Source organism: Phalangium opilio, unplaced genomic scaffold (assembly GCF_054372755.1).
Source record: "Phalangium opilio isolate 3A_F unplaced genomic scaffold, DU_Popi_V2 ptg000062l_1, whole genome shotgun sequence".
Lineage (NCBI taxonomy): Eukaryota > Metazoa > Arthropoda > Arachnida > Opiliones > Phalangiidae > Phalangium > Phalangium opilio.
In genome coordinates, this window is record NW_028324179.1 from 1,395,941 (window position 1) to 1,418,596 (window position 22,656).

Genomic DNA, 22,656 nt, shown 5'->3' on the forward strand with positions numbered 1-22,656 from the left:
CGTAAGTTTAGCTGTAAAGTAAAAGTAAAGTTAATTTAGTTCAGTCGTAAGTTCAATATGCAGTAAGCCTAGCTGTAAGTTAAATTGCAAGTTCTAAGACTAGCTCTAAGCTGTAGTTAAATTGTTAGCCTAACTCTGGGTTGTATCCCTAGTTCTAAGTAAAGATTAGTTATGGTTAATGTTAGTAGTGAGAATAAGGGGGTCCTAAATCCAGAACCACCATATTAAACCTATGGAGTTTTCCACGGTACCTCCATGTTATTTCCCATAGGGAACCTCTGGAACCTTGGGAACCTCCATGTTATTTCCCATAGGGAACCTCTGGAACCTCCATGTTATTTCCCATAGGGAACCTCTAGGAACCTTGGGAACTTCCATGTTATTTCCCATAGGGAACCCAATAGAACCCGTACTATGTATTTTCTATGGCTAATAAAAAGCGTCCCCCGTTTTTTTATGACGTAAAGATCGGTGGTAAAAAAATCTGGACACGTTCTACTTCCCGATCTATAAAAACTAGAATGTGGATTATTTTATAAAGTATTAGAGGAGGAGGGGATGTGATTTAAAAAGGAAAAAACCCCTCTGGGAATACAAAACATAGCTATGGTTGGAAAATTTGTATTTACGCTACAAACGTTGAAATGAATACGTTGGAAGTTGTTAAGCTCTCTCAAGAAGCGATTATTCCATCTAGAGGGTCTGCAAATTCAGCCGGACTCGATTTGTATTCTCCTCGAAATCATGAAATTCCTGCTCAATCTATCTTGATAGAAACAGATCTTCAAATACGTGCTCCTTCAAATTGCTACGCCCACATTGGTATGGTTTAATTCCCGAACCATCGTCCTAAAAAGGTGTGTATTTTTAAAGTTAATTAAATTTTTCAGCCGAACGCTCGGGTTTAGCGTTGAAAAACTCAATTTCCATCGGAGGTGGAGTTATAGATCGAGATAATACTGGTAACGTTGGGGTTATCTTATTTAATCATTCAAACGAGATGTTTTTCGTCGAGATGGGAGATTGTATAGCTCAACTCATTTGTGAAGTTATTGTGTCTCCTGTTTTGTTAGTATGTGAGGTAAAACTACGCGTTTTGAAAACAACTTGATATTGGAGTATAACCTTATTTTCTCCCCTCAAGTCTCTTGAAATGACTGCCAGAGGGATGAACGGTTTCGGCTCAACTGGAAAATAACGAATTTAAATTCATACGAGAATCTAATAAAAAGCGTCCCCCCCCCCCGTTTTTTTATGACGTAAAGATCGGGGGGGGGGTGTTAGTGGAAAAAAAAATCTGGCCACGTTCTATTTCCCGATCTATAAAAACTAAAATGTGGATTATTTTTTAAAGTATTAGAGGAGGAGGAGACCTAATTTGTTTTTATAGGAGTAAATATAACTTCAAATCGTAAAACATCTTTATGAACCACTTAATATTAATTATCCGCAAAACTTGTAGTGTGTTAAATTAATCAAGACTAAAATATTTTCATCAAATTTGTTTATTTTGGAATCTGGGAGCACGGCAGTGCTCCCAGCCAAGTCGAGCACTGACATCCTTTTCTCGAAGCAACTCGTGGCACTTTTAAGCCCACTGTAACTTCGTGACGGATACAGGTAAAAGTCTGAAATTTTGCTTGTCGCGAGGACTGTCAATCGTAGCTATAGTGTCCAAATTTCAAGTTCCTACCATATATACTTTTCGAAATATCGCACGTGAAATTTACCTTATTTTGTCACTCACTCACTCACTCACCGATCATCAAAATTCTAAGGTACTTCTAGAGGAGATAGAAACTTAAAATTCAGGATTTAGTTTTCATTTATTTTATAAAGCACAGAAAAATTAAAACATCCCGAAATTTTTATAAAATTGTTATTAAGTTCTTTATTTTAAAACTAGATGGCGCTGCCGTCTTTTCAACAGAAATAGTGTGTGTTCTTGATGAAAGGACGTAATGGTCCAAAGCTAACCGAAAGTTAAATATATATTAAAGCTAATAGGAGTAGTAGTTTAATAGAAATGTGTCGTAACTGATGCTACATTCTTTTATTAGGATATCGCGTACTATCTTTATTGCATATTCTCTGCGGGTCGAAAGGGGTAATTCAGCGTAAATATGGACAAACGTTAGCGATTATATTGGCAAACGAAGTACCACGAGAGGGTCTTGTTTTAATATAACTACCGAAGTATAACGAGAGGGTCTACAAAAAGAAGTGAGATCCTAAGAAAAACATTAAAATGTACAAAAATGGGCCAAGCCTCGCTTCGTGCCCTCTCCGCCGTAAAAAGTTCTGAGATCCCATGTAGAGCCAAGTCTGCCTTTTGTTCTCATTCAATCGCCAATTGAACAATTATGTTATAAATTAAGTCCTTTTCCTAATTAATAACCAATATTCTTTGACTCTATCATTATTATACATCTTTGTTCGTATCAAAAATATCGTGACTTGGCAAGCGCAGGTGTACATAAGGTTATGCATAACTCGCCTTATAAACTTGTAAATAGGGTTATGCATAACTCACCATATAATTTGTACATAGGGTTGTGCATGACTCATCTTATAAACTTGTACATATCCCCTCGACCATAAACGATTTAGTGAATATCCCCTCGACTTCCTTTTATTATTACTTATCTGCGATTGCCAAGTCACGATATTTTTGATACGAACAAAGATGTATAATAATGATAGAGTCAAAGAATATTGGTTATTAATTAGGAAAAGGACTTAATTTATAACATAATTGTTCAATTGGCGATTGAATGAGAACAAAAGGCAGACTTGGCTCTACATGGGATCTCAGAACTTTTTACGGCGGAGAGGGCACGAAGCGAGGCTTGGCCCATTTTTGTACATTTTAATGTTTTTCTTAGGATATGAATTACATATTTGTTTTTACTTTAAAACTAAAGATAAATGTTCGTGGTAAAAGCTGTACGTGGTTTTAATATCATTCATTTGTCGCATCACCCAAAGTAAGAAATTATCCGCGTGCAATTACGCCTTTTCCTCCAGTAATTGTGGCGGGCTCGGCATTTTGAGGGTTTCAGCTACGGTTGCATTAAGTCCATGACCCAAACGACTGAAAATTTCTCCATCTCCGATATTTTCGAGAATGATGGTACTTGCGGGGCAAATAATTTTTCCAATTATTTCTTCCTGGCCTCCGTACTCAAAATCCCTCGTCCGAATCATCTTCTCATCAAATGGAAATCTTTGTTTCGTTACTCGAGCAATTTTTCCTTTCTCACCCATTCCATGTTCAAAGTATATGGTAAACATGCATGGCATTTGAAGACAATAGATTACCATGAACTGGAATTCATTTCTTCCCTCAAAACGTGCATATGTAACGATGTAATGCATTTTTCCCGAATGAATTCGAAGCCATAGAGTAGATGGTTCTTATAACAAAATCCAGTAATCAACGACGCTTAACAGTATTTTTTTAAAACATTTAAAACTTTTTAGTATTTTATAAACGTAGTAACAAACTAGAATATCGTTTAAACAGGATATGTTGTATAGGATTTAATAATCCGTTTCAGACTCCACCCTTTGTGCATTTTATGAATGAAATCAATTGAGTATAGTCCACATGTTGAAGATCTAAAGTCTTGAATTTGTTTATTTTGTATTTGAAACTGACGCTCTAGATGATGTATTTTCAAATTGTACGATTCGGGTCCTAACCCAAAACTATTGAAAAAAATCGTTTTCCCCCTTTTTTATTAGCTTTGACACCCAAGCTAATCCAATGTTGTCCCGGCTGATCACTCGTTTAATTGTTAAAAACCATATAGTAATCACCTTTTCTTTTTTTAGCGATGAAATTGTAAAGGAAAACCCCGTAAAATTAGCTACCGCAAATTTTGGAAAGAATAGGTTCTAACTGCAGGGTATCCATTTTCTTTCCTCTGTTTTAAGGGTTTGTCTAATTATACGTAATACCTCTGTCCCTGGATAGTTTCAATGTTGATTCGAATTCGGAGAATAATATGACTGTTATATTGTCAGTTAAAGCCGTTTTAAATTTTAAAAGTAACTGTAAAGATCCCGTCTTAATCGGCTTCCAATGTTCTAAACCCCCTAGTTCATCGGCGGTTAGAGGGATGACGAAAAATTAATTTCCACTAACGTATTCGTCATATGTTATATTCGATCCGGAATTAATGTTATAATTATTAGATCCCGTGAATAAGCTGAGATATTCTCTTTGATATCTTTTCTCACTGAAGTTCGGGGTAAATGCGGGGGAAGGATACCGACGAGTATCCATTATACACTCTAAGTGAGTGAGACCGAAATATTCGAATGTGTAAGGCGATGTGTATATATTACCATTAAAATTAGTGGACTTACACATTGCGACAATTAATCTGTTGGGTAGGGTACCATTGTACACCATGCCTCTGTACGTTTCGATAGTCCCCTAAGGTAGAGTGAAAAATTTTACCTCACTGCGGTTTAGGTTATAGACAGCCGGTCTATGTTCTAACGTTAACATGTGTCCGAGAACCAAATCGGGGTTTAATTTCCATTTTTTAACATATAGCCTACTATCCACAATTTCAATTTTATTTTGATCGTTATGGGTCGATGGTGTCATTAAAACAAACTCATCGGGGTTTCGATTAAATTTTAATCGAAGCGAAACCCCATTTAATAGGGCTTTATTCATATTGAAAAGTTCATGGTAAATTGGACCAAACACAGTTACAATTTTCGACTGAGATATAGTTTACATTCTCCTTTTTAAACCGTTTGAGGTGTTAGAGTTAAAAAGGTTGTCAATACCTAAACCTTCATTTTCATGCGTATATAATCTAGTCGACATTTGAGTTCGTTAGCTTTCTCTATTGAAATTGAGATGATCTATTATATACCCTTTATAACTATATGTCCGTAGACCGCTACTCAAACTGACCTCATTCAAGGCTACATCTAAATTAGAAAATAAAGCGGATAGACAATTGTTAACAGTAACCACTTTAGCATCGTTAGGAAGGTTATCGCCGTCGGCTTTAACTACCTTAAAGCTTACTGATAATAAAGTATCGTCTAATTTTAGATAGTGATCGGCTGAACCATGAACGAAGAATTCTGGCGGTAAATGAATTACTCAATAGTTTTATTAAAACGAATTCACTCGCGTCTAAACAATTATTTATAGCCGGTTCCGAAAAAAAATCGAGCGAGCTCATTAGTAAAGTAGTATTATAAGCCATTTTTGTTTTCTAATCAAAGAAGTCTGGAAGACGTCTGGTTCTTTTTCTCTTAGGATTAGATTTGGTGCTACGACGTTTTTTTCTTCTTCTAAATACGCCCTTCCCGGATTGAAGATTATTTATAACATTCATCCCTGATTCTTTCAATCGTTTAACAGCGGCTTCTTTGAAGTTAGCGCCCTCAGCCAAATCCCCTAACACATTCGAAGTAGCACGTAGCGTCTCATTTTTTAAAACTCGACCAATAGGTTTGTATATGGGTTTTAAAAATGAAAATAGTGATCGAAAAACCGAACCGAACGAACCACCGTGTTGATAATACGGTACGGAACTAAAATACGGCAAATCCCCTCCAGTCTGGTTGTTATTATTATTATGGTATCGTGAAAAGTATATTATATAAGGATTGTCGCTAGAATCCATTACAATTTTTATGTACCGAACACACTATGAGTAATTCATGAATTAAATAAGTTAATGGAAAGACAAGCAGAGGAAGGTTTTTTCTTATGTGGAGTTTGAGAATGGTTTTGCCTTTTAAGAATTTTAGAAAGTCACCGTAACTAGTTCTAATATTGATTTCTATAGCTTCGAAAGAATTACATTTTAAGAGATAATAATCGGGGAAATCGTAACTTTTCACTAAACCTCCTCCCGTTCGAGATTTCGCGGGACGGGGACGGTTCGTAAAATAGGAGCCATTGTCGAGGCGTATAAGCTTTCTTCGACTAGAGATGAGTAAATTAGGAAATTTTAAATACCGGATCGTACATCGTATACCTGGTTTGATCGAATTAGACCTTCGAGTTTCACGTTAAAGGGATAGGTTCAATGTTTTCCGACTAGTACAAGATGAGGTCAGTTTTAGGTAAAAAAAATGTGCCTAAAATTATGTGTGCCGAGAAAAAAATCGAATTAAAACGTTTAAAATTAAGAAAAGTACGTTAGATATTTTGAAATTCAAACTAGCCGCGAAATACCGCCCAACTTGTTTTTCACACTATGACGTTGTAAATGTCTCTTGATTCATTGGTTGTTTGGAAATAGGAGAATCAAGGGAGCTCTAGACCACTGTATAGTAGCTTTTCACTTTCACTATCACTGAGGAAGCGCGCATATTTGAGAAGACCTTTGTAAACATAATTCTGATTTTTCATGTTTATTATCCTTTGTTCTCTTAACTCGGTTACGTTGTAGAGTAAGGATGATAGAGATTTGTCAAAATTGTTACAGGTAATGTCCAAAACACCACATTTTTGCGCTATTTTGGCAAAGGCTTAGCTTCCATGTATAATAATGGTATGGCCATATTTTAGCCTAATGGCCCTAATCTAAGCTTTAACATATTTTTAATTGTAAATAAACATAGTAAAACTATTACTATGAACACCAAAATTACAGTGAAACTATTTACCTTCCTTTATAACTTTCATAGCATCCCCGTATCGTAATGAGTTATATTAATTTGGCGAAAATGCAGAATAGTATGAAAACTACTTTTAGGAGTAAATCTACTGTACCTCCGAGCGAGAGGAGAGTCGCGGGAGTAATTTAGTTTTTTCGCTCGTGTTTTTGCAAACGCCTGTAGAGGGAGCAGTGATCGGAGCGGCCCCGAAAACTAATACTTTTAAAAATTAATTAAAAATAGTTAAGTTATTAAAACTATCAATATCTATATATTTTTGAAAACGTAATTTTAGGTTCTATCTGATTTAAAAAAAAATGAAAGCTTTTCATTAGTAGTGAAAAGATCGATTCTATCCCTTTAATCTGATCCGAACTGAAACCTAAAATGTACGCCAAATTAGGGTGTGATTCGGGGAATTTTATAGAGACGGGTTCGCTAGTAGCTATCCGTGTTTTCCCATCATGTATAATAATGGTATGGCCATATTTTAGCCTAATGGCCCTAATCTAAGCTTTAACATATTTTTAATTGTAAATAAACATAGTAAAACTATTACTATGAACACCAAAATTACAGTGAAACTATTTACCTTCCTTTATAACTTTCATAGCATCCCCGTATCGTAATGAGTTATATTAATTTGGCGAAAATGCAGAATAGTATGAAAACTACTTTTAGGAGTAAATCTACTGTACCTCCGAGCGAGAGGAGAGTCGCGGGAGTAATTTAGTTTTTTCGCTCGTGTTTTTGCAAACGCCTGTAGAGGGAGCAGTGATCGGAGCGGCCCCGAAAACTAATACTTTTAAAAATTAATTAAAAATAGTTAAGTTATTAAAACTATCAATATCTATATATTTTTGAAAACGTAATTTTAGGTTCTATCTGATTTAAAAAAAATGAAAGCTTTTCATTAGTAGTGAAAAGATCGATTCTATCCCTTTAATCTGATCCGAACTGAAACCTAAAATGTACGCCAAATTAGGGTGTGATTCGGGGAATTTTATAGAGACGGGTTCGCTAGTAGCTATCCGTGTTTTCCCATCATACGATTTAGATATTCTTACTTTATTTCTAAATTCACGGGGAATTACCTGGATCATGGAGTTATAAATCTCTTCTATACTAACATAGTAGCCGGATGTGATATTGAGTTCAAGAGATTCGTCTATGTGGGAAATTTTCTGCGCTTCGCAAATTAATGACGTTTCGGAGTTTATAATTACCCCCGGTTCCATGTCCTCAACATGTGGTAAGTCATCAGACCTAACTATCCCCCGAAACACGACCCAACCCTCATTATCCTCTTTACACTTAAACCGTAATAATGTAGCCAATTCAGGACTAAATTTAACCAAAACCCCATTTGAAACTTCAATTTCAGCGTACCTTTTCATTATAGTTTTAATCTCTTTATAATTCGAATCTGTCGTAAATCTTTTACTTTCAAAAAGTCTAAAATTGAATCGTCCATCGGAATTACTGAAGCCGAGATTGTGAAGCCATTCCTCTTAAAGTCTGTATAATTCATAACCCCCCGCGGACCGTTTACCTTTCCCAAATTTTTCCCAGTCCATGACGTGTGTTGAGGAATTTTCAGTAACTTTTTCAGATGAAACTAATTGAAAATGGGTACAGTCATCCGGGACATTTTCATATTGCAAAGGCATTATCATCTCTTACAACCCACATCCATAGTTCCCGTGTAAATGTATTTGTTTTGGGAATAAAATCTTAAACTTACTACTAGAATTGTCATTGAAAAAATCCAAAGACGCGGTTGATATGCAATGAATATAAAACGCGTCCATTATGATGAGAGTCGTATCATCTTATGATCAGCATAAATAAAAAAGAGTTGTCATATATATATAATGTAAAATATGTTTATTGATATAAAACAGACACACCAACATTTCTCCAGAAGAGAAATCGCGGTTAAAAAAGACATTTATAATGGTATACACAGACAAAAGAGATTATTTCTTTTCTGAAAATGGCAAACTTAAATTTAAAAAAGCTATTAAACAGATGGAAATTCCCAAAACAAAGTACCTAACGTAGTTAAAACTATAAAATGAAATTTAATATTTAATTTCAGTTTCATAACTGGTGAAGAAACGGGAAGTAATTGTATCGTGTTTATTTTTTTTTGATTCAAAAGATCGGTTTTAAAGTCTTCTAAATTTAACAAACTATTAACTACATCGGTATTTTCTTGAGAGTTCTCGGGGACGCGGCTTAAAACGGTTTGATAAAAGTTGATACCTCATACATCCGTAAATTTTGAACGGCTTGATCGAAGAACGAGGAAACTATCAATCCAAAATAAGGTCATGCAGAGGTGCCCCAGTATGTTTTCGTACGAGTTTTGGCAACCAACACACTATTATATATACTATTTTATTTATTTCCCTCGTAAGAAGATAAGCTAATGTTTGTTGCGCTTCAAAATCCTCTCTCAATTTAGAAGGTAAGGTAAGGAAAATATAAATTGTATTGTCGGAATTAGATATTTTAGATAATTCCATTCTTCGGGAGTTGGCATTATCCCACGAATTTTTTTTGGACGGGTTATTACGACATTGTGTTCTACCCCCGTGTTTAAAATAGTTATCCACGCTCTATCGGTATTGTGTTCCGACAAAGGGTAAATTAACTGAGCGGGTGATTAAAGCAAATGATCTTGACCTCTAAACGAATTTGAAAGTCGGATATTATCTTTCGCATCATTAAATTTCGCGATGTGTGTATCGGCTAGTACGACACCGTCTTGCGTTGGTAACCATCTTTTAATCTCGGTTGAATATCGGAATGAACGAATGTTTAAAAACATATTTCCATTGTTCTTTTGTCTTGAAATTGTAACATATTTGACTAGAGTTCCATCTTTCTTTCTATAAGTCGATCCTAAAGGCACTTTATATAACAGATCGAACCCGCGTTTGTTGTCATGTAATGAAGGATCGAATGAGTTCATGTTGCAAACATCCGAGTTGTAATTGGAAGCTATATTATTATAACAGAACATTCGATAAAATGAAAAACATACAATTACCAAAATAGCGATTCTTGAGCCTTTTTTAGAGTTGTTCGCACGTTGACTAAGAAGAATGAAAGCTTCTAACCTCAACCTCGTTGTATCACCCTCAAGGAAGTTTTACTGAGAGGCTCAATCAGATTATTGGCACCATGGTGGTGTCTTACGTTACTGATAATCATCAGGAATGGGATCAGGGGCTGCAACAATACGCCATGACAATAAGAACCGCCGTCAATGACTCGACCGGGTTTAGCCCCGCCGAACTTATATTTGGACGAGAAATCCGCACCGCGTGCTCATAAGTAGATTCGAAGACGTCCAATATTGACGTCACAAGTGAAACTGGAAAGGCTTATGGCTTCATTGTTATGCCCAGAGTGATTCACTCTCTAGAAGAGGCATGTAATAGTTTAAAAAAAGCGCAAAGGCGACAGAAAGTTCATTATGACAACCGGCATAGAGATTTTGAACTATCCGAAGGTGACCTTGTTTTAAAATGGACCCAATTCCTCTCTAGTGCTGCTGATAAGTTTGCCTCCAAACTTTAACTCTCCTTTGATGCTAGTGTCTCGCCTTAGGGAACACCACGGTAACATAGTTACTTTGTCCGAGTCCCAAAACTATGGGAACACCACGGTAACATAGTTACTTTGTCCGAGTCCCAAAACTATGGGAACACCACGGTAACATAGATACTTTGTCCGAGTCCCAAAACTAAGGGAACACCACGTTAACATAGTTACCTTATCCGAGTCTCAAAACTAACCTTATCCGAGTCTCTCACCTAAGGGAACACCATGGTAACATAGTTACTTAGTAGTTACCTTATCCGAGTCTCTCGCCTAAGAGAACACCACGAACACCACGGAAACACAGTTACTTTGTAATTACCTCCTCCGAATCTCTCACCTATGAGAACACCTAATGGAACACCACGATAGCATAGTTACTTTGTAGTTACATTATCCGAGAATTTAATGCGAAAAAGGCGAAAAAGCAATACTGACTTTGATAAAGGTAATTTTTATTGATACATTTTGAAACGGTTTACAACATTCATTACTTTACAATATCATGACATAATAACAAATTAAAAATTATCTGACTTTGATAAGCAAATAAATTTATTCTTAATTCTCTACTTGGGATTCTGTTTTCATAGTTTTCTTTTTCGCATTTTCCTGGAAAACATTTATTTGCAAAACTTCTGAATGTTTTGCAAATTATATCATATTTACCTTGTGGTCAATTATGTCGCTATCCAACTTCTTAATGGCTTTTTCAATGGAGTTGTCCCATTACGCCGAATCCCGTTAAACCGAAATCCCAATAAATCGAATCCCGTTAAACCGATTCCCAATAAATCGAAATTTTAAGTATTGCTTTTCTCAATCAAGCCCGTTGGGCGGTTTCTGTCTATTGGGGATTTTTTATCAGAAATGTTATCTGTTGTTAGTGTTTTATAATTCTTCGTCAAAAGTTAATTAAGCAATGGTGGTTTCCGTCTCACCGTGGCCTAGTGGAAGAGTATCGGACCATCAATCGACAGACCCTGGATCGAATCCTCGAAAGGAAAAGTAAGTTTCGTAATACTAACATTCGTGTGTTTGCATACTAAAGTCATTATAAACTAAATTAGTTGCATCTGCCTTACGGTTAGGTTAGGTTAGGTTAGGTTAGGTTAGGTTAGGTTAGGTTAGGTTAGGTTAGTTTAGGTTAGGTTAGGTTAGGTTAGGTTAGGTTAGGTTAGGTTAGGTTAGGTCAGGTTAGATCTGGTTAGGTTAGGTAAGGTTAGGTTTGGTTAGGTTAAAGAATTAGTCTCAATTATATCATTCCAGTTATTAATTTTTATTTCCTTTATGAATATTTGTTACATTCCATTCAAAATTTTTAAACATCCGTTACAATATTTGATGATATGGCATCCAGTAATTTCGTCGCGGCACTGATTTTACATTCTTTGGGATTTTCAATGGCGGCTTGATATTTTTTTACAGCATTGTTGTACCTTTCGTTGAACTGAAGAAATTTTGTTTTCGCTGGTTTCGGAGGTTTCCCAGCGTCATTATCGAGCTTCAAGGATCGGCATTCTACGTGTAGCTTTTGCAGTTCTTGCAGCAAATGATAAAATAAAGGCTTAGTATTAAACTTCTGGTTAAGTTTATAATGCAGTCCTTCTAAATGATTATTCGTGCGGAATTGAAAATTGGAGAAGTGATTCCACATGTCTCGTGGATGAAGACTATTTTCAAACCAAGTGTTTACAAAGTAATCAAGGAATTGAACCACATTCGGTTCCTCAGTTGGAAATGTATCTTGAATTGAAATCCAAAGGTCATCTTGAACATCGAGAGGTACCAGCGCCAAACCCATTAGTCGCCGCACCATTCTTCGGATTAAATTATTAGTTTTGTATTGGGCTGAAAGGTGTTTACTAGAAACGGCGCGCCAAATAGCTTGGGTGTAATGAAAGTAGCACCCTTTTATTTTGGAATTGGGAAATACAGACATTAGCGTGGATATCATTGCACTTTCGAAATCGACTTGAAATTTTAATGGCGAAAAGGACAAGCCTCTTGAAGTAACTGAATCAAGAATTAGAGTGAACATACGAGAATATATTTCCTTGGAGTGACCTGGAAGCAAGACGTATAAGACTGGTAGCATGATTCCATTGTAGGGTACATGAAGAATGTAAAGTTGGCGGAATTGTTTAGGGCACGCATAGTGAGTTCCGTCCATAAATACTGACCGTGCTTCACAAAGCAAAGTCAAAAATTCGCTTGTGGCAAAGGCAATAATTTTTTCATCGGTGCCATCATTAAAAAGCAGAAATGTTTCGTCAAACTCACCAACCTTTTGCCACGGTCCTTCAATTATTATATCTTTTCTGTGTTCTGGATTTGGAGGTAAAAGTTTACTGCGACAACGGTACAAGGATGAGCGTAATGACTTGTATTCTGGCAATGACGCGTGTACTTCGATTTCGGAAAATCCTGAAGACATGGCTTGTTTCTTTTCTTGAGAGCAAGCTTCTGTATAGACGTCAAGCATTCGTTTTCTGTTGTTAGCACCTTCGGTTACTTCCGCGATCATCCTAGCCTTCGCTTTTAACGCCATAATAAATTGGTTGTCGGGATCGTGTTTTTCGTGCTCAGGTACCTCGTTTTGAATAATTCCATCCAAAGTAGTAATCCTCACATGGCAGGCTTTATTTCTACAGGAGTAGTAACATGACTTATCTTTTTGTTTATTAAGCTTAAATAAATATCCTTTATGAATATACAAGAAGCCTCTCTTGTTAGCAATCCGCTCCATGTTTCACATAGATTTAAAATTGAGCATTGAAAATCATCTCCTTATATAGCGTACAAAAATTCAATTTTAGACATAACCATAAACATTTTTGTGTGGTTGTTCAAAAAAAAAACACGATTTTTATTTCAGAATATAACCAGCTTAAAAAATATATTTAAGACATTGAAATGCCAATCTTAAGAAAAAGAACCCGCCAAAGTATGAAAATTAACCCGCACATTTGGCGTTTTCGGTCCAATGGGATTCGGTTCAATGGGACATTCGATCTAATGGGATTCGGTCTAATGGGACTTTCGATCCAACGGGATTCGGTCTAATGGGACGGGAGCTTTTCAATATCTGATTTATATTTAGTATTTCTTTGATCCTGGAGGGTGATTTTTGCTTGCTGCACGTTTAATTTTTCTAATTTTTCTTTCCATCTTTTCAAGTACATTATTTTTTCCTCTTCTTCACTCAGTATTGAACTGCAGATCAATTAGGTAAAGTTAATTTTAACATTCGTATATGATTATACGGTTCACAGACTAGGAGGATTCAGAATCTTCTTTTCTTGGATTCCCAATCCTCATAGTCTCAAGGCTACGTATACCTCATTGATATAGTTTGCACAATTGTCTCTGGGTCTGAAGTTTCCTTAGTTTTAAAAATGAAGATTTAGTCTCGGTGAATTACTTCCAGCTCGACCGATCACTGCGATCAAAGCCAAACGTCGCGAACTGTCTTATAAAACTCTCGTCGCCGATTTACGTACCCAATCATCCTCTGTTACTAACACTAACTATTCTAGGTCTGCTTCTCAATGTCTAGCGCACCCTGATGCTGACATACCTACGTCTGCCACGCCACCTCCCGTTGCCATTGCCGTTTCCGTTCCTCCTCCAACAGCCAAACCAGAAGCGCTGTTTTCGTCCTTCTTCGACTCTTATGTGGCCAATGCTACGACTGAATCCAATTTTCGTGGCGTAGGCATCTTGGCCCTTGTGGGTGATCCGAGTGCACTCACTGAACTAAACGACTGCTCATCTTCTCGTTTCGTAACGATACCTGCCCCAGCCTCACGCCGAGCCGCTGATCAGGTAAGCGCTAGAATTAAAAAGAGGCATCGGTTTGCCTAATTTCAGTCCCTTTACAAGTTGAACCAAAAGAAGCTTTCTAAGCTCATTCTTGACCCGCACGAAGATAACCCCGTTCAACCCAGTGAGATCGACATCGCAGGTACGTTTGGAGATCTATTCTCTTCACCGTCCCCACCTGATTCCAAGCCATTCATTCCGAAACCATCTAACAGTCATACATACTTTCCATTCTGTGTTGCGGAAATTTCGCAAACACTTTCGCGCCAAAAATTGTCATCCCCTGGTCCTGATCAGTTAACACTTAAGGATTTTCGTTCCCTTCGCGTTGAGGACCTCGCGTTCATATTTAACGTGTTTTTCTACTTAAAAGACTTACCACTATCTCTGAAGAAGTGTCGGACGGTCCTTATCCCTAAAACTGGTGACCTTTCACGTTGCACTAACTGGAGGCTGATAACTTTACTCTCACTTCTAGTTCGGTGTTTCACAATATACTCGCCGGTCGCCTCCGTTTCGCGTTGAATCTTAATCCGGCTCAGGAAGCATTTGTTTCGGCTGACGGCGCAATGGCCAATACACTACTTCTAGATTATGTGATAAATTCCTCTAAGAAACGTCGCCGTCCCCTATCCGTTGTATCAATGGACCTAGCGAAAGCTTTTGATTTTGTCGGTCATCATAGCTTAACCGGGCTCTATCTCCCTTGTCTCTGGATCCAGAAACCATATCTTATATTGTTAATACAAACGCGTCATCCTCAACTATCATCCAAAGCAGTCACTACTCTCTGTCTCGTGGCGTGAAACAGGGCGACCCACTTGCACCTGTTATTCAATGCGGTCCTCGACGAACTCCTCGATTCTCTTCCCAGCGACATCGGTATCTCCATTGGTGACAATCGCCTTAACGTCCTGGCCTTTGTTGATGACCTATTTTTAGTTACGGAATCGGAATTCGGTATGCGTTCGCTACTCGACCCTTGTTTATTTTGTATTTGAAACTGATGCGCTAGATGATGTATTTTCAAATTGTACGATTTGGGTCCTAACCCAAAACTATCGAATAAAATCGCTTTTCCCCCTTTTTGTTAGCTTTGACACAAAAGCTAATCCAGTGTTGTCCTGGCTGATCACTCGTTTGATTGTTAAAAAGTATATAGTAATCGCCTTTCCTTTTTTTAGCGATGAAATTGGAAGGGAAAGCCCTGTAAAATTTTCTGCCGCAAATTTTGGAAAGAATAGATTCTAACTGCAGGGTATCCATTTTCTTTGCTCGGTTATGAGGGGTTGTCTAATTATACGTGATACCTCTGTCCCTGGTATCAATAAATAATATACATACTCTGCACTGCGTCCTTACTTAACCTTCAAGGATTTAATACTTCGTGCAGCTTAGGAGATTCCATTGATTGTCAAAAAGACCATAATATGCCATCGGATACACTGCTAAGACTAGTGGAACTTTAGTATAATACTAATTTCGCATGGTAAATAAAGTGTTCCTTGAGAAATGTTCGTCATCTTGTTTACGGCGAACCCCAATAAGTTGAATACAATGAACACAACCACCTTCTCAAATGTAGGCACCATTTTGTGACTCATGCTGCTTTGAATGTGCGTATTCTCCTATTCCAGGGTGACCACAATTCCTATATTTTATAATTTTTCCTATTTTTTCGATACCTTCCTATTAGTTCCTATAATTTAGTCAATTTTCCTATATTTTCCTATTTTTCGAAATTTTTTCACATTTTGCGCGCGCGCACTGTTGTTTTTAGTAGATGTCACTCAAAAATTTGAAGTGTGACAGACATGAATGCAGTTTTACATTTCTGCCACCAAGGATTAATAATGCAAGCTAACGTTTAGCTTGCATTATAAATCCATGCTGCCAGCCTGCCACCATGGAACTATTATTTAGGAAACTTAGCTGCAATGTAGGGCACTTTTAAGGAAACATAATTCGCACTCCGATATTATTACACCATGGAAAACGTTATGTGGAAGCGGCAAAAATAGAGTTAAAAAAACTTGTTGTCTGCTTCAGATCGTGTTTTCAGTTTTAGTTTAGTCAGGGCCGGAATAAAAGGGAGGCCGATGGGGCACAAGGCTTGTTGGGGGCGCATTGATTTCACCATCCAACCATACTAAAAACTTGGGGATCGAGTAAAAAGGAGCCGAGTAATTGAGAAAAATTTTCAAAAACATACACTCCATAGGAACAGCATTACACCCAATTTTGGAGGCTCATAACTCTGGTTCTAAGAGAGATACGAGGATGGTCTTTGATTATGTTATAGTCCTATATAGCCCCCCCATCCAACCATACTAAAAACTTGGGCATCGAGTAAACAGGGGCCACGTAATTAAGCAAAATGTTCACTAACATACCCCCTCCATAGGAATAGCATGATTACCCCCAACTTTGGAGGCTCGTAACTCTGGTTGTTCCAGAGATAGGGAGATGCCCTTTGAGTATGTTATAGTCAGGACCGGATTAAAGGGGTGGGAGCGAGGGGTGCTGGCCCCCGGGCGCAAGGCTTGTTACGGGAGCATTGAGTTAAACTATTCCCCTAAGGAACATTTGCTGTTCCTTTTTTTCCGACTTATGGGGGCGCACATTATCTCGGCCCGCGTGTGCAAAATTGCTTAATCGGGCCCTGGGTTTAGTATTCCGTCATTTCCATGAGGTATCTGGCTAACGAATTTTTTTTTAATCTTTTTAAATTGAATTGTTTAATTCTGTTTCAGTATGTGTTGAAAATCATGTCTTATTAATTCCAAATCATTTGAAACCTATATTTTCTTATTTTTTCAATGGCAAATATCCTATATTTTCCTATTTTTTTAATGAAACATCTCCTATAATTTCCTATAAATCAATTGTAAATTTCCTATTTTCCTATATTTTTTTCAAGGCTTTGTTGTGGTCACCCTGCTATTCAGTAAACCTTTATTTCCGCCAAACGGTTTTCAAAGGGCGACATATTGAGGGAATTGGTTGGGCATTGAATTCTACAGGGCCGGTAGGCCCTTGTAGATATGACTTGATACTCTTCTGTAACGTTAAAGCAAAATTCACATGCTTTTGCCAATTTTCCTATGGAGATTAACATGGGGTTTTTCGTGATATTTAGCCACCTCTAACCGAAAAACTAGAGCGAAGTTACTTTTCGGAATACTCTTAATTTAACAATTAAGTATTCAGGGTGTGCGATCGGCTAGTCTAATCAGAAACAATTAAGTCTAAGTATGTTAATTTTAGTTAATTACGGAAGTACAACTCTTGAGTTAAACGTCAGGTTAACCTGTTAGCGCGCTGATACCCATTTCTTCAATTTTCAAGCATATTGAGAACAAGGGAGGGCCTAGCTTTGTGCCTAATAACAAGTTAAATTGACATTTTCAGTTTGATTCATTCTGTGGAAGTTGAACCATGGAGCCTTAATCTTAACAAGATACAGGCTCCATGGTTAAACTTGTTTTTGAGCAGTCGACGCTTGTTTAGTATTTTACCGGCTCAAAATATTTATTTCATTTTATAAATTTTCTGTAACACTCTTGCTAAGAAACACTTTGCTATCAGGTCGAAATTTTGTTTAATAAAGCAATCCAGGTATAAAACTAAAGGTAATTGATTTCATTAAATTATAAGATATTGGTTTTTGGATGTTCTTTAAGACCAAGGCTTAGGTTTCTTATGTATTGTATTTGTATATATTCTTGATTCTCGGAGTCGGGAGTCGGGACTCGGGAGAACCCAGTTACACTTACCCAGCTTCTGAGCCTCCAGTGTCGTCTAGTTTGGCCTACACTCTCGTGTTTTTAAGCTGAAGGTTATGTTGCAAACTTGCAACGTTTTTGGTTTACAGACTTGGATAATTTTAATAATAGTGATGCTTCTTGATCTTTACTCTTTAGGATAGTAACAGTATGTTGTAGAAAAAGAGCTACTACTTGAAGGACTTATCTTTATTTTATTTTAGAAGTATTATTAAAATTTCAGAAGCTCCGCAACCCTTACAATAACTGTTTCTATAGCAGTTAATTCAACATTCCTTTGAGGTATACAGGGTTTTAGTATTTGTTAATCTCACCAAAATGCTACTAATTCAGAAGGTGTGTGGTACAATTCCTGAAACTCAACCAATGTAGAGGACGACATCATTCGTTAAAACAATTTTTTCCCGTTGCAACAGTCCGTATATGATATTTCGTTTTATAAATTATTTGTTTCCAAGAGTGGATTGTTTAATTCAGAAATATAAGTAACAGTGGTGCTGGTTAATCCAGGAGAACATTGTCTTTACGTAATTTAATTAGTCAAATAAATTACATGTGGAGATTTTTTCAACGTAACCATGTGGGAAACAGAGGGTTACGTTCGCTATTTCCACAGTCCTCATTGCCATTTGTTTATTTGTCAGAATTGCTATGAATTGTTTAGGTATTTGATTTAATTACTGGTATTTAAGCGAAACTATGGAATCACATCATTCATTAACATTGTAATCTTTGTAGTGATCCCTTGTAACAGGCTCCCCGTTACAACATATTTTATTGTTAATCTTCACGTTACCGCAAATTTAGCACGGGGCTATGTGTTGGAACTAATTAAAAACTCATCTAAACAAGCTCAATTTATAAGCTAAATCAATATTGCCAAACCATAATCCTTCATTAATTTCAACTCAATTAAGCCTAAAACCTTTAAATTAAACTTAATCAAGATAAACCTTCAAATTAAACTTAATCGAGATATACCTTCAAATTAAACTTAATCGAGATATACCTTTAAATTAAACTTAATCGAGATATACCTTCAAATTAAACTTAATCGAGATATACCTTCAAATTAAACTTAATCGAGATATACCTTCAAATTAAACTTAATCGAGATATACCTTCAAATTAAACTTAATCGAGATATACCTTCAAATTAAACTTAATCAAGATATACCTTTAAATTAAACTTAATCGAGATATACCTTTAAATTGAACTTAATCGAGATATACCTTCAAATTAAACTTAATCGAGATATACCTTCAAATTAAACTTAATCGAGATATACCTTCAAATTAAACTTAATCGAGATATACCTTTAAATTAAACTTAATCGAGATATACCTTCAAATTAAACTTAATCGAGATATACCTTCAAATTAAACTTAATCGAGATATACCTTCAAATTAAACTTAATCGAGATATACCTTCAAATTAAACTTAATCGAGATATACCTTCAAATTAAACTTAATCGAGATATACCTTCAAATTAAACTTAATCGAGATATACCTTTAAATTAAACTTAATCGAGATATACCTTCAAATTAAACTTAATCGAGATATACCTTCAAATTAAACTTAATCGAGATATACCTTCAAATTAAACTTAATCGAGATATACCTTCAAATTAAACTTAATCGAGATATACCTTCAAATTAAACTTAATCGAGATATACCTTCAAATTAAACTTAATCGAGATATACCTTCAAATTAAACTTAATCAAGATAAACCTTCAAATTAAACTTAATCGAGATATACCTTCAAATTAAACTTAATCGAGATATACCTTCAAATTAAACTTAATCGAGATATACCTTCAAATTAAACTTAATCAAGATATACCTTTAAATTAAACTTAATCGAGATATACCTTTAAATTGAACTTAATCGAGATATACCTTCAAATTAAACTTAATCGAGATATACCTTCAAATTAAACTTAATCGAGATATACCTTCAAATTAAACTTAATCGAGATATACCTTTAAATTAAACTTAATCGAGATATACCTTCAAATTAAACTTAATCGAGATATACCTTCAAATTAAACTTAATCGAGATATACCTTCAAATTAAACTTAATCAAGATATACCTTTAAATTAAACTTAATCAAGATATACCTTCAAATTAAACTTAATCGAGATATACCTTCAAATTAAACTTAATCGAGATATACCTTTAAATTAAACTTAATCAAGATATACCTTCAAATTAAACTTAATCGAGATATACCTTCAAATTAAACTTAATCGAGATATACCTTTAAATTAAACTTAATCAAGATATACCTTCAAATTAAACTTAATCGAGATATACCTTCAAATTAAACTTAATCAAGATATACCTTCAAATTAAACTTAATCGAGATATACCTTTAAATTGAACTTAATCGAGATATACCTTTAAATTGAACTTAATCGAGATATACCTTTAAATTAAACTTAATCGAGATATACCTTTAAATTGAACTTAATCGAGATATACCTTTAAATTGAACTTAATCGAGATATACCTTTAAATTGAACTTAATCGAGATATACCTTTAAATTGAACTTAATCGAGATATACCTTTAAATTAAACTTAATCGAGATATACCTTTAAATTAAACTAAACTTAATCGAGATATACCTTTAAATTGAACTTAATCGAGATATACCTTTAAATTGAACTTAATCGAGATATACCTTTAAATTGAACTTAATCGAGATATACCTTTAAATTAAACTTAATCGAGATATACCTTTAAATTAAACTAAACTTAATCGAGATATACCTTTAAATTGAACTTAATCGAGATATACCTTTAAATTAAACTAAACTTAATCGAGATATACCTTTAAATTGAACTTAATCGAGATATACCTTTAAATTAAACTTAATCGAGATATACCTTTAAACTAAACTTAATCGAGATAAACCTTTAAACTAAACTTAATCGAGATAAACCTTTAAACTAAACTTAATCGAGATAAACCTTTAAACTAAACTTAATCGAGATAAACCTTTAAACTAAACTTAATCGAGATAAACCTTTAAACTTAAATAAAATTAAGGTGAAACTAACCCAAAACACGATTTTTTTGGTTCAATTCATGGATACGTTATTTAATTAAAATTAAAACTAAACTTATCTTTCACCCAGTCTCAATTTTCCTTTTTAATCTTTACAATTAAATGAGGATTCAAGTCGATATTTACACACATTTCAAGTCCATATTGACACCCATTTCAAGTCCATATTGGCACCCATTTCAAGTCCATATTGACACCCATTTCAAGTCCATATTGACACCCATTTCAAGTCCATATTGACACCCATTTCAAGTCCATATTGACACCCATTTCAAGTCCATATTGACACCCATTTCAAGTCCATATTGACACCCATTTCAAGTCCATATTGGCACCCATTTCAAGTCCATATTGACACCCATTTCAAGTCCATATTGACACCCATTTCAAGTCCATATTGGCACCCATTTCAAGTCCATATTGACACCCATTTCAAGTCCATATTGACACCCATTTCAAGTCCATATTGACACCCATTTCAAGTCCATATTGACACCCATTTCAAGTCCATATTGACACCCATTTCAAGTCCATATTGGCACCCATTTCAAGTCCATATTGACACCCATTTCAAGTCCATATTGACACCCATTTCAAGTCCATATTGACACCCATTTCAAGTCCATATTGACACCCATTTCAAGTCCATATTGACACCCATTTCAAGTCCATATTGGCACCCATTTCAAGTCCATATTGACACCCATTTCAAGTCCATATTGACACCCATTTCAAGTCCATATTGACACCCATTTCAAGTCCATATTGACACCCATTTCAAGTCCATATTGACACCCATTTCAAGTCCATATTGACACCCATTTCAAGTCCATATTGGCACCCATTTCAAGTCCATATTGACACCCATTTCAAGTCGATATTTACACCCATTTCAAGTCCATATTGACACCCATTTCAAGTCCATATTGGCACCCATTTCAAGTCCATATTGACACCCATTTCAAGTCCATATTGACACCCATTTCAAGTCCATATTGACACCCATTTCAAGTCCATATTGACACCCATTTCAAGTCCTTATTGCCACCCATTTCAAGTCCATATTGACACCCATTTCAAGTCCTTATTGACACCCATTTCAAGTCCATATTGACACCCATTTCAAGTCCATATTGACACCCATTTCAAGTCCATATTGACACCCATTTCAAGTCCATATTGACACCCATTTCAAGTCCATATTGGCACCCATTTCAAGTCCATATTGACAACCATTTCAAGTCCATATTGACACCCATTTCAAGTCCATATTGACACCCATTTCAAGTCCATATTGACACCCATTTCAAGTCCATATTGACACCCATTTCAAGTCCATATTGACACCCATTTCAAGTCCATATTGACACCCATTTCAAGTCCATATTGACACCCATTTCAAGTCCATATTGACACCCATTTCAAGTCCATATTGACACCCATTTCAAGTCCATATTGACACCCATTTCAAGTCCATATTGACACCCATTTCAAGTCCATATTGGCACCCATTTCAAGTCCATATTGACACCCATTTCAAGTCCATATTGACACCCATTTCAAGTCCATATTGACACCCATTTCAAGTCCATATTGACACCCATTTCAAGTCCATATTTACCCCCATTTCAAGTCCATATTTACCCCCATTTCAAGTCCATATTTACCCCCATTTCAAGTCCATATTTACCCCCATTTCAAGTCCAT

The 22,656-nt window shown here is 35.8% G+C and overlaps 1 protein-coding gene across 1 annotated transcript; it reads left to right on the plus strand.

The window, feature by feature from the left end:
• Positions 1-644: 644 nt before the first annotated feature.
• Positions 645-1,198, plus strand: LOC149663459 (deoxyuridine 5'-triphosphate nucleotidohydrolase-like). The gene is made up of 3 exons (XM_089842226.1): positions 645-822; positions 891-1,072; positions 1,145-1,198. Exons 1-3 carry the CDS (start codon positions 645-647, stop codon positions 1,196-1,198), a joined length of 414 nt encoding a protein of 137 aa, XP_089698352.1.
• The last annotated feature ends 21,458 nt before the right edge of the window (positions 1,199-22,656 follow it).

What these genes read in the sequence shown, in the direction of transcription:
- LOC149663459 (XM_089842226.1), top strand. Translation starts at nt 645, where the DNA reads ATGAATACGTTGGAAGTTGTTAAGCTCTCTCAAGAAGCGATTATTCCA. An exon ending in AAATTGCTACGCCCACATTG is followed by an intron (nt 823 to 890) that starts GTATGGTTTAAT and finishes TAAATTTTTCAG; the next exon opens with CCGAACGCTCGGGTTTAGCG. An exon ending in TTGTGTCTCCTGTTTTGTTA is followed by an intron (nt 1,073 to 1,144) that starts GTATGTGAGGTA and finishes TCTCCCCTCAAG; the next exon opens with TCTCTTGAAATGACTGCCAG.